General features: G+C 37.0%; 1 protein-coding gene across 2 annotated transcripts in view; it reads right to left on the reverse strand.

The window, feature by feature from the left end:
- SLC9A7 (solute carrier family 9 member A7) overlaps window positions 1-14,431 on the reverse strand; it is a 363,606-nt gene that overhangs the window by 133,194 nt on the left and 215,981 nt on the right. For both annotated transcript variants that reach the window (XM_053707739.1, XM_053707738.1), the window contains exons 6-8: window positions 2,705-2,810; window positions 1,336-1,477; window positions 43-148 (exon numbers count right to left, since the gene is read on the reverse strand). In XM_053707739.1, the coding sequence (XP_053563714.1) occupies window positions 43-148; window positions 1,336-1,477; window positions 2,705-2,810 (354 nt within the window). The remainder of the gene's footprint in view (window positions 1-42; window positions 149-1,335; window positions 1,478-2,704; window positions 2,811-14,431) is intronic.

Raw genomic sequence — 14,431 nt, forward strand, 5'->3', positions numbered from 1 at the left:
CAAAGAGTACTAATGCCTCAGTGCAGGCGCATATAATCTTACCTGTAAAGCCACATGCTTCAGCCAGAAGAAAAGTGCTCCAAGATAATAGGAAGAAGAGTGCAGTTTCCAGCAAGGGGAAGCAATGCAGCTTTGTAAACTTGGTCACGTTATCTACCAGTTAAAGAAAACATCCAAAATGCTCTGCTGCAAATACATCAAATAGAACAGTGATGGACAACTTTTGTCACCTCTGATGTTTTGAAACTACATTTCCCATGATGCTTAACTAGACTGCAGAGTGCCTAAGCATCATGGAAAATGTAGTTTCAAAACATCTGGGGTGCCAAGGTTAGCCATAACTGACCTAGAACAATGCTAGTGCACATACACATATTGCCTTCCTCACATAAAGGGTTATGAAATACATGAGACAGTTTAAGTTTGTGTTGTAAAAAATGTGTTGCACTTTCATTAATTGTTTTGCATTTTTTCTCCTGAAGAACAGGAAGTGTATACCTAACCTGCTCAATTCTACACTGTTTGATCACTGAAGCGCATTTATATATAACCCTAACTGACCTAAGCAGAGGTGATAAGTAAGTAAAACAGGGTAAGTTTGGCAAAAAACATTACAGTGGCTAGCTTTGTCTAATCTTTTAACAAGTGGCTCCACCATGGTGGTAACAGGGTGGGGGGAGTTTGATCATTGCAAAACAACTGCAGAAATGTGTTTATGTATTTATAAAGTATTAACAATCAACTGTTTTCTTAATTTATTATAAAACTACACACATATTTAGAAAACACAAGGTATTTTTATGGCCATTTAATCACTCACTACACTGAAAATTAACTGACTACAAATGACAAACACCGTCTACGCTTATTGGTCACCTCACCATTAAACTTTCTGAAGTGATATGAATATTTATATAAACTGAATATATTTTTGTGTTCAATGAATAACTTATTGTTAACGTAAATGGATACGAAAACATCAATATGACTTGTGCAACTAACCTTAGGTGCTATAGAAACTTCCTAAGAGTTCTGCATTTCTGTTTTTTAAGTAGTTTAAGCTGTTTAAGAAAGTAGTGGCTGAGGATATATCAATATTTAACACAAAAAAGTGAGTTTGCTAGAGAATAACCGTTAGTTAAATCATTATAAGCTATAAGTGACACTGGGAAAGTGTTGCAGACTTCACTGGCAGTAAAAGTGTTAACTTCACTATTTATATAGTTTTGTATTTCCCGATTGTACTTGAGATTACAGTTTTATTGCAACACATAAAATAATATGGGGGTTAGGATTTTTTTGGAAATAATTATATGTTAAAACCACAAAGGATATAAGTGCGGTTGCAACTCCAGTACACACACCCATGGCAAAAGAACCGCTAAATATTCCAACAAAGACTCCAACACATTTAAAAAATGCAGCAGCATCAAAAGTGTGGGTGTTTTCAACAGTTGGCTGGTAAGCAACAATAGACCTAGGACAAAGCACAAAGATCTGCATTATATAGGAAGAGGCTGCCATGCTATGTGATACGTAGCATTCTTAGAATCTGCAGACGAAGCACAAACCATCACCGTTCTTACAAAGCAAAATGGCATGCAAGTTAGTAAATACACTGCTAGAACATCCGAGACAAATCACAGAAGAAATCATATTTAGTATTTCATTATTCAATATGAACAGTCAATTATATGAACAATAATAGCACTACGGAATTATCCAGCGCTATACAAACAACTGATAATAATGGCAGCTCACAAGGGGTGAAAGGCAGATGAACAGAAAATGTATCTAGCTCTAGATGTGATACACAAGATATTGGTTTTAAAATAAGTTACACTTGTCCAATATGTTATGCTATAGCAAGACACCAGAAATGTACTGTAATTACAAGGGGTTTAGTGTCCCTTTAATGCATAATGTCCATAGAAATAACCAATCAGACAGACCTATTTAAAAAAATAAAAACTCTCTGTAGCCTCACAAATGATCCCTGGGGTATAGCAGCCCGCATATGTTAAATGCCTCTCAGAGTCAGGGGAAGATACATCAGGAAATGCTAGACAGGAAACGTTCATTGCAGACAAAACAGGACAATGCAGAACAAACTGTGCCCCTCTTATGATGGCCGTGAACACTTTTACACTACATTGTTGTGATAAACATTTTTTTAACCAACTGGTAACCACAAGTCACACTGATTAAAGGGATGTGAAACCCAACATTTACTTTCATGATTCAGAAAGAGCATGCAATTATAAACAACTTTCTAGTTTACTTGTATTTTCATATTTTCTTCATTCTCTTGGTATCTTTTTGTTGAAAGAAGCGCAGGAGTGTGCATGTGCTGGAGCACTATATGTCAGCAGTTTTGCAAGAACGTTATCCATTTGCAAGAGTACTAGATGGCAGCACTATTTCCTGCCAAGAAGTGATCCAGATAACTACCTAGGTATCTGTTCAACAAAGAATACCATGGGAAAGAAGTAAGATGGATAATAGAAGTAAATTGGAAATATTTTTATTTTTAGATTGTATGCTCTGTCTGAATCACAAAAGAAAATTGTTGGTTTACTATCCCTTTAATGAATTTTATGCCCATTCCCCACAAAACTCAGTCTATGCTTTAATAGTAAAGTATGAGGCTAGGATCTGCAAATTGGTTGTAAAAAGCAAATGAATCGAAAACAAAATGACTTACGATGATAACACTATGGCGACTGCATCATTCAGAACGCTCTCACCAAACAGAAGCGCATACAGGTCCACATCAGCCCTCAGTTCATTAAATATCGCCAGGACAGTCACTTCAAAGGAAAAAAGTGTAACACAAACAAATTAAACACAATGTTATAATTGTTTTCATCTGTTAATACAGATTTACGTATGCGCTTTTAATCCATTACACATTTTCTATAGAATAAAATGGTTATTTGTTTTAGCAGAATGAAATTCTGTCTGAGCAACTTGAAATTTTTCACAAGAAAATACTTAGTGACATGAAACCCATTTTTTTTCTTTCACGAGTTAGAGCTTGCAAAATTTAACAACATTCCAATTAACTTCTATTATCTAATTTGCTTTATTATCTTGTTATCCTTGGTTGAAGAAACTGCCATGCACATGGATGAGCAAATAACATGAAACATATATGTGCAGCCACCAATCAGCAGCTTCTGAGCCTACCTAGGTATGCTTTTAATGAAAGGATACCAAGAGAACAAAACTAATAGAGTAGAAGTAAATTGTAAAGCTGTTTAAAATTGCAAGCCTTATCTGAATCATAAAAAAACAACTGGGTTTAATGTCCCTTTAAATATATTTATAAATGTTTTTGTAGATTTCTCAGATATTATTGACAATATGTATTGAAAGGTTTTGAATAATTTTAGGTAATGACAGAGAGCAAATCAAACACCTATCTTCCAAGCTTGAACAGTATATTAATGAATTTTACACTTTTATTGTGTTATACACAATGTAAAATAGTCACAAATAAAACAGCCCCCTCCAGTGTACATGACAGACATAACAACTCCTCACAGACGCTGGCTATCGATTCTAAAGTGTTTTCAAAGTAAGCACACTGCATGATCCTGCTTGGCAGAGGTTTAAACTGAGTAGCTAAAACAAATACAAATTACAATTTTCTGTTTTTGTGTACACATTTTTATCTAATGTTTTGGCCATTTGCTTTCATATTATGCTGTTAAGTTTTTGTTGTTCACATTCTGTTTATAAATGTTTGACTATAATCAGAGATGTGTAGGAGTGTATGTAAGTTCTGAATGTAGCATTTAATTATGAGCTGACATTTGAATTGAGAAGTGCTAATTTGCTTGGGAAAAGATTTTTTTTTCAACACAATGTTTTACTTTAATTTTATTTTTGAAAAATCAAATTTCCATTTCGAAAAATAATAAATTATTGTGATGGATTCTTCAGTGCTTTAAAAAAAAAACAATTGCAATATGAATTAGCCATTTAAGTGCCACAGTGTAAAAAAAAATCATAGATCTATGTATATTGTTGACAAAAAACATGTGACTTAGTTATTCTGTTCATTACCTTATTAAAATGTGTAGGCTTAATTAATCCTCAGGGTAATCTTTAAGGATTTCCTAGACATTGATTCTACACTGTTGCAATAAGATGGTTTCAAATATATTTCCCTTATTGCAATACAATGACTTTGCACGTAATTTAAATTCATGACCTCTTCTTCATACATTTTTAATTCTTACAACCCATTTTTCAACTAGATTTTATTAAATTGATAGTATAATTAAAGCAGTGCATGTTCACAGATCAGTGATGTTGACTTTTTGACAGCTGTACCTTGCAATTACCTCACACAACAGAATCTTTACATTTTTCAAGGTTTTGTTTTAAACAGTTTAAAAGTTACATAACAAATATAAAAAAGCCATCAGAAATAAAAGTAAAATGCAGCCACTGCAAAAATTCACAGCTCCTGCAGTTTATTGTGCACTCTAAACTGGAGTGCACAGTAATGCGAAGGCACACTGCTTCTGTCACAGTGTGCATGAATAATCAAACTCCAAGATGGCGGCACCAAGTGTGAAGATGGCGAGTTTTACTATCGAGCACTTGCAAAGAGTAAAAATAAGAGAATAACTAGACAGCTGTAGGCACAAGAGGAAAAACAGAAGCATGATGAGTAGCAACCAAAGTAAAGTTGATGTGCCCAACAGCTTACTGTCTCTTTAATGATTATCACCCAGCTGGAACCTGAGCTACAGCCAGAGGTACTAGAGGAACCAGCAATACAAAAAAGAAACCTTAAAGGTATATGAAACCCACATTTTTTCACTTTCATGATTCAGTTAGAGCATACCATCTGAAACAATTTTCCAATGTACTTCTAAAACTTTCCAATGTACTTCTAATTGCTTTGTTATCTTGGTATTGTTGTTGAGCTAGCTGCTCATTGATGGCTACATATACTGTATATGCCTCTTCTTATTGGCTTACCAATGTGTTTAAAATTGTATGCTCTATCTGAATCATGAAAGAAACATTTTGGGTTTCATGTTTCTTAAAGGGACAGTCTAGGCCAAAATAAACTTTCATGATTCAGATAGAGCATGTAATTTTAAACAATTTTCCAATTTACATTTATCACCAATTTTGCTTTGTTCTCTTGGTATTCTTAGTTGAAAGCTTAACCTAGGAGGTTCATATGCTAATTTCTTAGACCTTGAAGCCCACCTCTTTCAGATTGCATTTTAACAGTTTTTCACCACTAGAGGGTGTTAGTTCACGTATTTCATATAGATAACACTGTGCTCGTGCACGAGAAGTTATCTGGGAGCAGTCACTGATTGGCTAGACTGTATATTATTATAACTGTATTGGTTATGCAAAACTGGGAAATGGGTAATAAAGGGATTATCTATCTTTTAAAACAATAAAAATTCTGGTGTAGACTGTCCCTTTAAGCACCTTATAAGTGCTCTGCTTTAAAATTCTGAACGCTGACCCACCTACATGCTGCACAGGGAATCTTAGATATTTGTAGGATATATGTATTTATATTCATCTCTAATTGGCCACAGCAAAGCAAACCAGATAAACATTTAAGAGTGTTCAAAATGTTATAAAAGGTGTGTTATACCGGACTGCAAAACACAGGAAGTATAGCTTTAAACACTTATATTTTGCTTACATTTGGCTTAAAACAGAGCTCCACCTCAGCTTATCTAACTATAATTTGGTAGAAACTGAACTGACTCAACAGTAAGGGAGAGGTGGAGCTTCCTATCCCCTCAAACTACTGTGAGGTGTTTCTGCCTGCTCGAATGGTCATGGAGCATCTATATACCATTACATATATGGTTCTACAAGACTGAGAGGAGAAATCATTTATGCTTACCTGATAAATTAATTTCTTTCATAGTGATGAGAGTCCTTGATCCATTACTCCTGGTAATTACTCTTCCCTACCACTAAGGGGAGGTAAAGTTCTTCAAACCCCAAGAGCTCTATATAACCCATCACACCTCAACATATAGCCAAGCAAAAGAGGTAGGAAAAGAAATCAGAGCAAACAAATAGGAGCAGGAAAAAAAAGATGTGTGCAAAAAAAAAAAAAAAACTATTTTTTTCAGGGATTTCAGTGTCATAGGTTAAGGTCCTGCTTTCTGGTTGCAGATTTCCCTGTAGTGAAGACCTGCTACAGAGTCTGTGGACCTGTAAGCAAAGAGCCGGCCCTGTGAGCCAAAGAGTCTTTTTAAAAACACTTCAGGCAAAGGAGTCATTACCTACCTAGATGAAGGAGCAGGGCGGAGGGGAAGATACCTGCCTAGAAGAAGCAGTGGGGCAGAAGGGACAATATCTGCCAGGAGAAAGCAGTGGGCAGAGGGGACCGATACCTGCCTGGGAGCCCACTGAGAGCAGCCCAGCTGGGGGAGATGTAGCCACTGGCTTGATCCTAGTCTCAGCTACCACCTGGAAGGAAGAGTAGCGCAGGAAGGGGGTTTGTTACCTGCCTGGGTGCCCACTGAGACCAGCCTAGCTAGGCAGATACAGCCGCTGGCTTGACCCCATCTATTCAGGCAGACCTACTATTCAGGTGCCATTCCGAGTTTGAACAGAGGGAGACCCCCTAGCAGAAATACTGCCATGTACACCTGTGCCTTGGGGAACAAAGTACCGGAGATCCACTACACAGACCAAGTATCTGCCTTGCAAATTTGGTCAACAGTAGCTTCATTCTTAAAAACCCAAAAAGTGGAGACTGATCTAGTAGAATGAGCAGTAATACTTTTAGGTGTAGGCTGACCTGCCTCCAAGTAAGCTTTGTTGATCAAAAGTTTCAACCAAGAAGCCAAAACAAACAGCAGAAGCTGTCTGACCTTTCCTAGAACCAGAACAATGAACAAACAAACTAGAAGTTTGTCTGACATCCTTAGTAGTGTCAACATAATCTTTTATAGCTCTAATAACATCCAAATTATGAAGAGATCTCGCCGAAGAATTTTTAGGATTAGGAAACAAAGGACCACAATTTCCCGAACTATATTGTCTGAAGACTCAACCTGTGGTAAAATGTAAAAATTGGTCCTTAAGAATGCCTTATCTTGATGAAAAATAAGATAAGGAGAATCACAAGAAAGAGCAGATAACTCAAAAAGTCTTCTAGCAGATTAAAATCTCTAAAGGAAACAAAACCTTCCAAGAGAGAAACTTAATATCCACCTTATGCATAGGTTCAAAAGGTGGAGTCTACAAAATCCTCAAAACCAAATTCAGATTCCAAGGAGGAGAAATTGGTTTAATGACAAATTTTATTCTAGCCAAAGCCTAAACAAAACCCTGAATTTCAGGAAGATTAGCAACCTTCCTATGGAACAGAACTGAAAGAGCACCTTTTCAAGGAACTGCCGGATAAACCTTTATCCAAACCATCCTCTAAAAATAGCAAAATTCTAGGACTTCTTAATGAATACCAAGAAAAAACATGATCCATACACTAAGAAATAAAGGCCTTCCAAATCTTATAATAAATTCTACTGGTCACAGGCTTACAAGCCTGCGTCAGAATCTCAATAACAAAATAATAAAACCCTCTCTGCTATCCGTGCCATCAAGCTGAGAGATTTGGGATCGGATTTAAAAATAGACCTTGGAGATAGAAGGTCTGGACGCAGAGGAAGTGGCCAAGGAGGGCAACTCGACATCAGAACCAGATCCGCAAACAAAATTCTGCGAGACCAAGCCGGAGGAACCTGAATCACTGATACTCTTTCCTGCCTGATTTTGGTAACCAGAGAAGGAAAAGCATACGCTAGCCAAAATTACAACTGAACTACTAGAGCATCCACAAACCCTGCTTGAGAAACCCTGGACCTCGTACAGTATCTGGGAAAATTGTGATTCAACAGAGAGGCCATCAGATCTATCTCTGGATGACCCAAATATCCACTATCTGATTGAATACATCCAGGTGAAGAGACCACTCTCCCTGATGCAGAGACTGAAGACTGAGAAAATCTGCTTCCCAATTGTCCACTCCTGGAATATGAATAGCAGAAATCAGAAAGTAATTGACTTCTTCCCAGTAAATAATTTGTGATACTTACCTCATGGGTAAGGAACTTTGAGTACCCCTGATGATTGATATATACTACTGATGTTACATTGTCTGACTAAAAACGGAGATACGATTCTCTTTTCAATAGAGTCCAACTCTAAAGGACCCTGAATATTGCACCAAGTTCTAGAACATTTATAGGTAACATCTCTTCCCGAGGAGACTTAACTCCTTGTGCTTTTCTAAGACCCCCAGACAGCCCCATTAACCTGAAAGACTTGCATCTGTAGTGAGACATAATGAGCTGATAGTTAAGCCACCAAGACAGAGACTGACTTGTTCTGAAATCTAAACAAAATCTTTGAGATAGCGGAGTATGATCCCTACACCATTGCCAGAGCATACAAAGCTGAAGAGGCCTCATATTTAAGCGACCAAAAAGAATAGCATCAAAGCCGCAATCATGAGACCTAACACCTCTATGCAAAGAGCGACAGAAGGAAAAGAAGCAGATTGAAGGTTGTGACAGGTGACACCAGCTTCAACTACCTTCGCTGTCAAAAAAAATTCTCAGAGACTGAATCGATCTTAACCCCAAGAAAAGCAACCTTTGTCTGGGGAACCAGCAAACTTTCCAACAATGTTTTTTAAGAAACAGCAGCAGTCCCTGTTGTGAGATCCTGCTAAATGTAAAGATGGAGCTTGAACCAAGATATTGTCTGATTGATCCGATTACCAACATAAGGGTACCCAGAACATTGGAGAATATTCCGGAAGCTGTAGCCAGCCCAAACGGTAGAGCAACAAATTGAAAATGCTTCTCTAGAAAAGCAGACATTAAAAACTGATGATGTTCCTTGTGTATAAGAATATGAAGATAAGCATCCTTTAAATCTATTGTGGACATAGGCAGAATAGTCTGTATAGTTTCCATTTCGAAAGTAGGAACTCTGAGAAACTTTTTTTTTAGAGTTTTTAGATCCAGAACTGGTCTGAATGTTCCCTCCTTCTTTGGAACAATAAAGATTGGAATAAAATCCCATTCCTTGTTCCTGCAAGGAACTGGAACAAACACCGCCATAGTTTCTAGATCTGATACAGACTGTAAAATGGCCTGACCTTATATAGGATTTCGTGGAAAATTGGACAGAATAAACCTTCCCCTTGGAGGCCTTGTTCTGAAACCTATTCGATATCCCGGAGAGACTATATTTAGAACCCAATGATCCTGAACAAACTGAAACCAAGCTTCCTGAAAAAGGAGTACCTGCCCCCTACCAGAGCCTCTAGAACGGGGGCACTACCTTCATGCAAACTTCACTTGGATGTGTGAGTGAGTTAATGATGTCAAAAATAGCTTCTCAAATGAAAGCATTTACACATTTGAGCAACTCTAAATGGTTTTAAAAAATCTTCACTGGCAGAATCATCAAACAACTGCCTAGCAAGACTGTAAACAAAAAGAAGAAGCATCGGCAATAGATATTGTTGGTCTGAAAAGATACCCTGCTTGCAGAAAAGCCCTCCTTGGAAGGATTCTAAATTCCTATCTAAGCGTTTTTTAAAGGAAGAACTATCTTCCAATGGAATGGTCATACGTCTAGCCTAGTAGAAATGGCTCCATCTAACTTGAGAATAGATTCCCAATGCTCAATATTAGAAGATGATAAAGGATACATCTCCTTAACCATTGTAGAAGGATTAAAAGTTATACCACCTGGCTTAGGCCAATCTTTGGATATAATCTCAAAGACCGCATCAGGAATAGGAAATACAACAAGGAAACAGTATCTAAACAATTAACAGGTTTATCTTCATCTACTTTAGGATCCTTTACCTCTGAATTAAGCAAAATTTATTTAACGAATATGCTCAACTTTAAATGAATAAGAGGATGTTTCTATATCATGATCAGAGGCTGACTCTGGATTATCAGAAAAATCTCTCCCTCTGAGGACTCATCAGCTTCACAAATAGAAACATTAACCTCAGCAAGCTTAGAACTAGAAGAAGGTAAATTCTGAACTGACCTTTTAAGCTTACTTGAAGAAGGCATAGCCGTCAACATTTCAGACACAATTGTACAGAGAAGATCCTTAAATCCAGGAGTGAAACTAGTAGAATCCTCCTAAAAGGATCAAACAGAAGGAGAAATAATACCCTTTGAAGCAAGACCAGCACCAGACTAGTCAGAATGCATTAAAATATTAATACATTTAATACATAAATTTGCTGGAGGAAATCTGTTAATATTACCAGACTGGGAGATCAGACTCATAATAACCATACCTTCAATAAAACAGGGGCCTTTAGATGTGGAAAGAAACGATGTCACATGTGCAAATATATAACACACGGTCACAGTGACATATTATCCAACAACACAAAGGAGTCATTCCCTATAAAAAAAAACGATTGTCCTGTGACTCTAATTATATAATATACGCATTGCCCTGCCAATGTGGGATCCAGTATATAGGTAGGACCTGCAGAAAGGTCAGGACCAGATGGAGCGAACACTTGAGGAATATTGAATCCAAATCACTAAAACATAGTGTTTCCAGACATATTTGTAACAGCTATATTCCTGGTAAATGTTCATTCAAAATAACACCATTGGAAAGAATTCCTCTAAGTAATATGTACAATAGGTTCTCCAAATTGAGACAAAGGGAAACCTATTGGATTTTCAAATTCAATAGTTTATTTCCCACTGTCCTTAATGAGGTCATAGACTCTGCAGCATTTGTGTAGATATTTATATCCATATATACATACGGGACACTGCTACATTTAATATATGTATGGTTATATGTGCATTTTGTTCGCTGGACTTTCCCCACCCTATTGTTGTTGGCTCTGTATCCATAAGTATTATATTTTAGACCATATATTTAGGAAATCTCTTTATTTTTCGTTATGGTCAGAAGTATCACATATAAATTAGGAAATTTGATTATTACATCCAATTCATTGTATTTTTTGTATCCCCCATTTTTCACATTGTTAGTATCTCACCTCACCCCATTACATCAGTTCCAATCACATTTATTCACCACATATTTCACAATTATTGTTAGCCCATTCACACACCTTCTACACTCATTTTTTATCGGGCGACAATGTCACTACAGTACTTTTTCCATTATTAATGCAACCCACTATTATTATTTTATCATCCATATATATATATTAGGATTTAAGTCCCTTATTGTTATTCACTAGTCATTCACCTCACACACACTATGACACTTTATTTATATTTATTGAACTAAATGGCAACATACAGACTTTAGATCGCTAAATCATATATTTGGTTGATTGGCGTATTTTCTAGTTTTAAAGTTTATATTTAAAGTCTTTTTCCTTGTCTACATTAATAAACATGGAAATTTAGAGACTTATTTGATCGCGGAAATCACAAGATAAAACACTTTATTTTTCTCGACATGTGGACTTTATGTTATATCGCCATGAGTTCATGATGTGTAAACTCACAATTAGAGATATCTATTCACTTATTTTATGTTCCATCATATCGATCGTAATATTATATACATAAATATATAAATAACCAATGGTATGATACCAATCACAATTCACGTTTTTCTATTGGTGTTAGAGGTATATATGGGCGTAACCATTTCGCCCTTAGCTACAGTAATGGATAGAGATACATATATGCACGGGCCGTAGTGATCATGTGATCATGCGTCGCCTCTTTTGACGTCTTAATCACGGCAATAGCTATTTGCTACATTCCCGACCACATGACGCTACGTCATGATAACATTATTTGTAGCACGCATTATAGAGCGTAACCAATGAGAATGGCATATAAGGACAGGCCCCCAACATGGTCGCAATCTATTGGCCAGGTACGCAACATATGTTAGCTTGTTTACTCCTATAATAACATTCACAGGGAACGATCGAAACTGTCAATCTTCGATCTAACTGCTCACTACCATATATTCTTTATAGACACATCGGTAAACAATGTTTTATACTTGACAATATAGATGTAACATATAAATTTAACTAATTGAACAGTACACCACCACAACAATGGGGAGTGTTGGGAAAGGAAGGACGTGATAGGTTAATCTGTGCAAAGGAAGGGGAGGGTTTATTTGAACATTAGGTTACTGAGCCTTATATAAAGGGCACCCATGTACACAATGAATATACAAGCCTGAGGAAACGGGGTGTTCCCCGAGAAACGCGTCGCTATATTGTATGGTTCTATGGGGAGATAGGTTGTCATCACCCAGCTGTAATTTGTTATACCGTTTGGTATTTTTATTTTGTATAATAAAATACTGATTTTATACTTTTACATAAGTCTGGTGTTGGTGTAACTACCCTCATAGCAGTAACCTAAGGGCATTCTAGCTCTTCCTCCTCCTTCCACTGCAGTTTTGGCGGAAGTTTGTCATTTCCATTAGGAGCATTGAGCTGGGATCCAGGAGACAAAGATTTCCAGTTCATCTGGGGGAGATCAACACACAGCCAGCTGGTTTGCTGTTGAAAACCAGCCCGCCCCTACTGGCACAAGAGAGTGCCGCCTCGTTTGTGAGTACCCTTATTCTGCTCCTTTATTGGATTTTCTGGTTATATTGATCTACACATGTGGCGCCTCTGTTTCTGTTTTACATCATAGAATTACATCACCCCGTTGGGTGAAGACAGAGAGCAGCCTGTTCAAGTATTGATGGACATTTGAAGATACTCGCTGGACTTTCCAGATCTGGTTGCCCAGACTATAGATCTGTATAATTCTTAACACTTAAACACAGCATTACTCACTTGAAAATTAACATACTGTGTGGGTATATTTGGTGTAAAATATTGATATTTGTCCTTTTGCTAGTTGACATCCCTTCACATTTATATACAAGTACATACATCTTTGTATCTTTATGTACACTTCTTGCAAGAGTTAAGCGCCTCCTATAGAAGCCTAGTGATAGCATCTATCACGGTGACTTCTGTTTAGTAGAATCATCAAACAACTGCCTAGCAAGACTGTAACCAAAAAGAAGAAGCATCAGCAATAGATATTGTTGGTCTGAAAAGATACCCTGCTTGCAGAAAAGCCCTCCTTTGGAAGGATTCTAAATTCCTATCTAAGCGGTTTTTAAAGGAAGAACTATCTTCCAATGGAATGGTCATACGTCTAGCCTAGTAGAAATGGCTCCATCTAACTTGAGAATAGATTCCCAATGCTCAATATTAGAAGATGATAAAGGATACATCTCCTTAACCATTGTAGAAGGATTAAAAGTTATACCACCTGGCTTAGGCCAATCTTTGGATATAATCTCAAAGACCGCATCAGGAATAGGAAATACAACAAGGAAACAGTATCTAAACAATTAACAGGTTTATCTTCATCTACTTTAGGATCCTTTACCTCTGAATTAAGCAAAATTTATTTTGAAAAGTTAACGAATATGCTCAACTTTAAATGAATAAGAGGATGTTTCTATATAATGATCAGAGGCTGACTCTGGATTATCAGAAAAATCTCTCCCTCTGAGGACTCATCAGCTTCACAAATAGAAACATTAACCTCAGCAAGCTTAGAACTAGAAGAAGGTAAATTCTGAACTGACCTTTTAAGCTTACTTGAAGAAGGCATAGCCGTCAACATTTCAGACACAATTGTACAGAGAAGATCCTTAAATCCAGGAGTGAAACTAGTAGAATCCTCCTGAAAGGATCAAACAGAAGGAGAAATAATACCCTTTGAAGCAAGACCAGCACCAGACTGGTCAGAATGCATTAAAATATTAATACATTTAATACATAAATTTGCTGGAGGAAAAACCTCAGCATGCTTACAATATAAACATTTAACACTAGTAGGAAAGTGTTCAGATGACCCAGCTTCAAAGGCAGAAAACACAATTTATGCTTACCTGATAAATTTATTTCTCTTATGGTGTATCCAGTCCACGGATCATCCATTACTGGGATATTCTTATTCCCAACAGGAAGTTGCAAGAGGAAACCCACAGCAGGGCTGCAATATAGCTCCTCCCCTAACTGTCATAGCCAGTCATTCAACCAAAGACAAGCCGAGAAAGGAGGAATCATAGGATGTAGTGGTTACTGTAGTTTAAATTTAAAAATTACCTGCCTTAAAATGACAGGACGGGCCGTGGACTGGATACACCACAAGAGAAATAAATTTATCAGGTAAGCATAAATTGTGTTTTCTCTTGTAAGGTGTATCCAGTCCACGGATCATCCATTACTTGTGGGATACCAATACCAAAGCTAAAGTACACGGATGAAGGGAGGGACAAGGGAGGGACAAGGCAGGAACTTAAATGGAAGGAAACACTGCCTGTAAAACCTTTCTCC

The sequence above is a fragment of the Bombina bombina genome, chromosome 3 (assembly GCF_027579735.1).
Source record: "Bombina bombina isolate aBomBom1 chromosome 3, aBomBom1.pri, whole genome shotgun sequence".
NCBI lineage: Eukaryota > Metazoa > Chordata > Amphibia > Anura > Bombinatoridae > Bombina > Bombina bombina.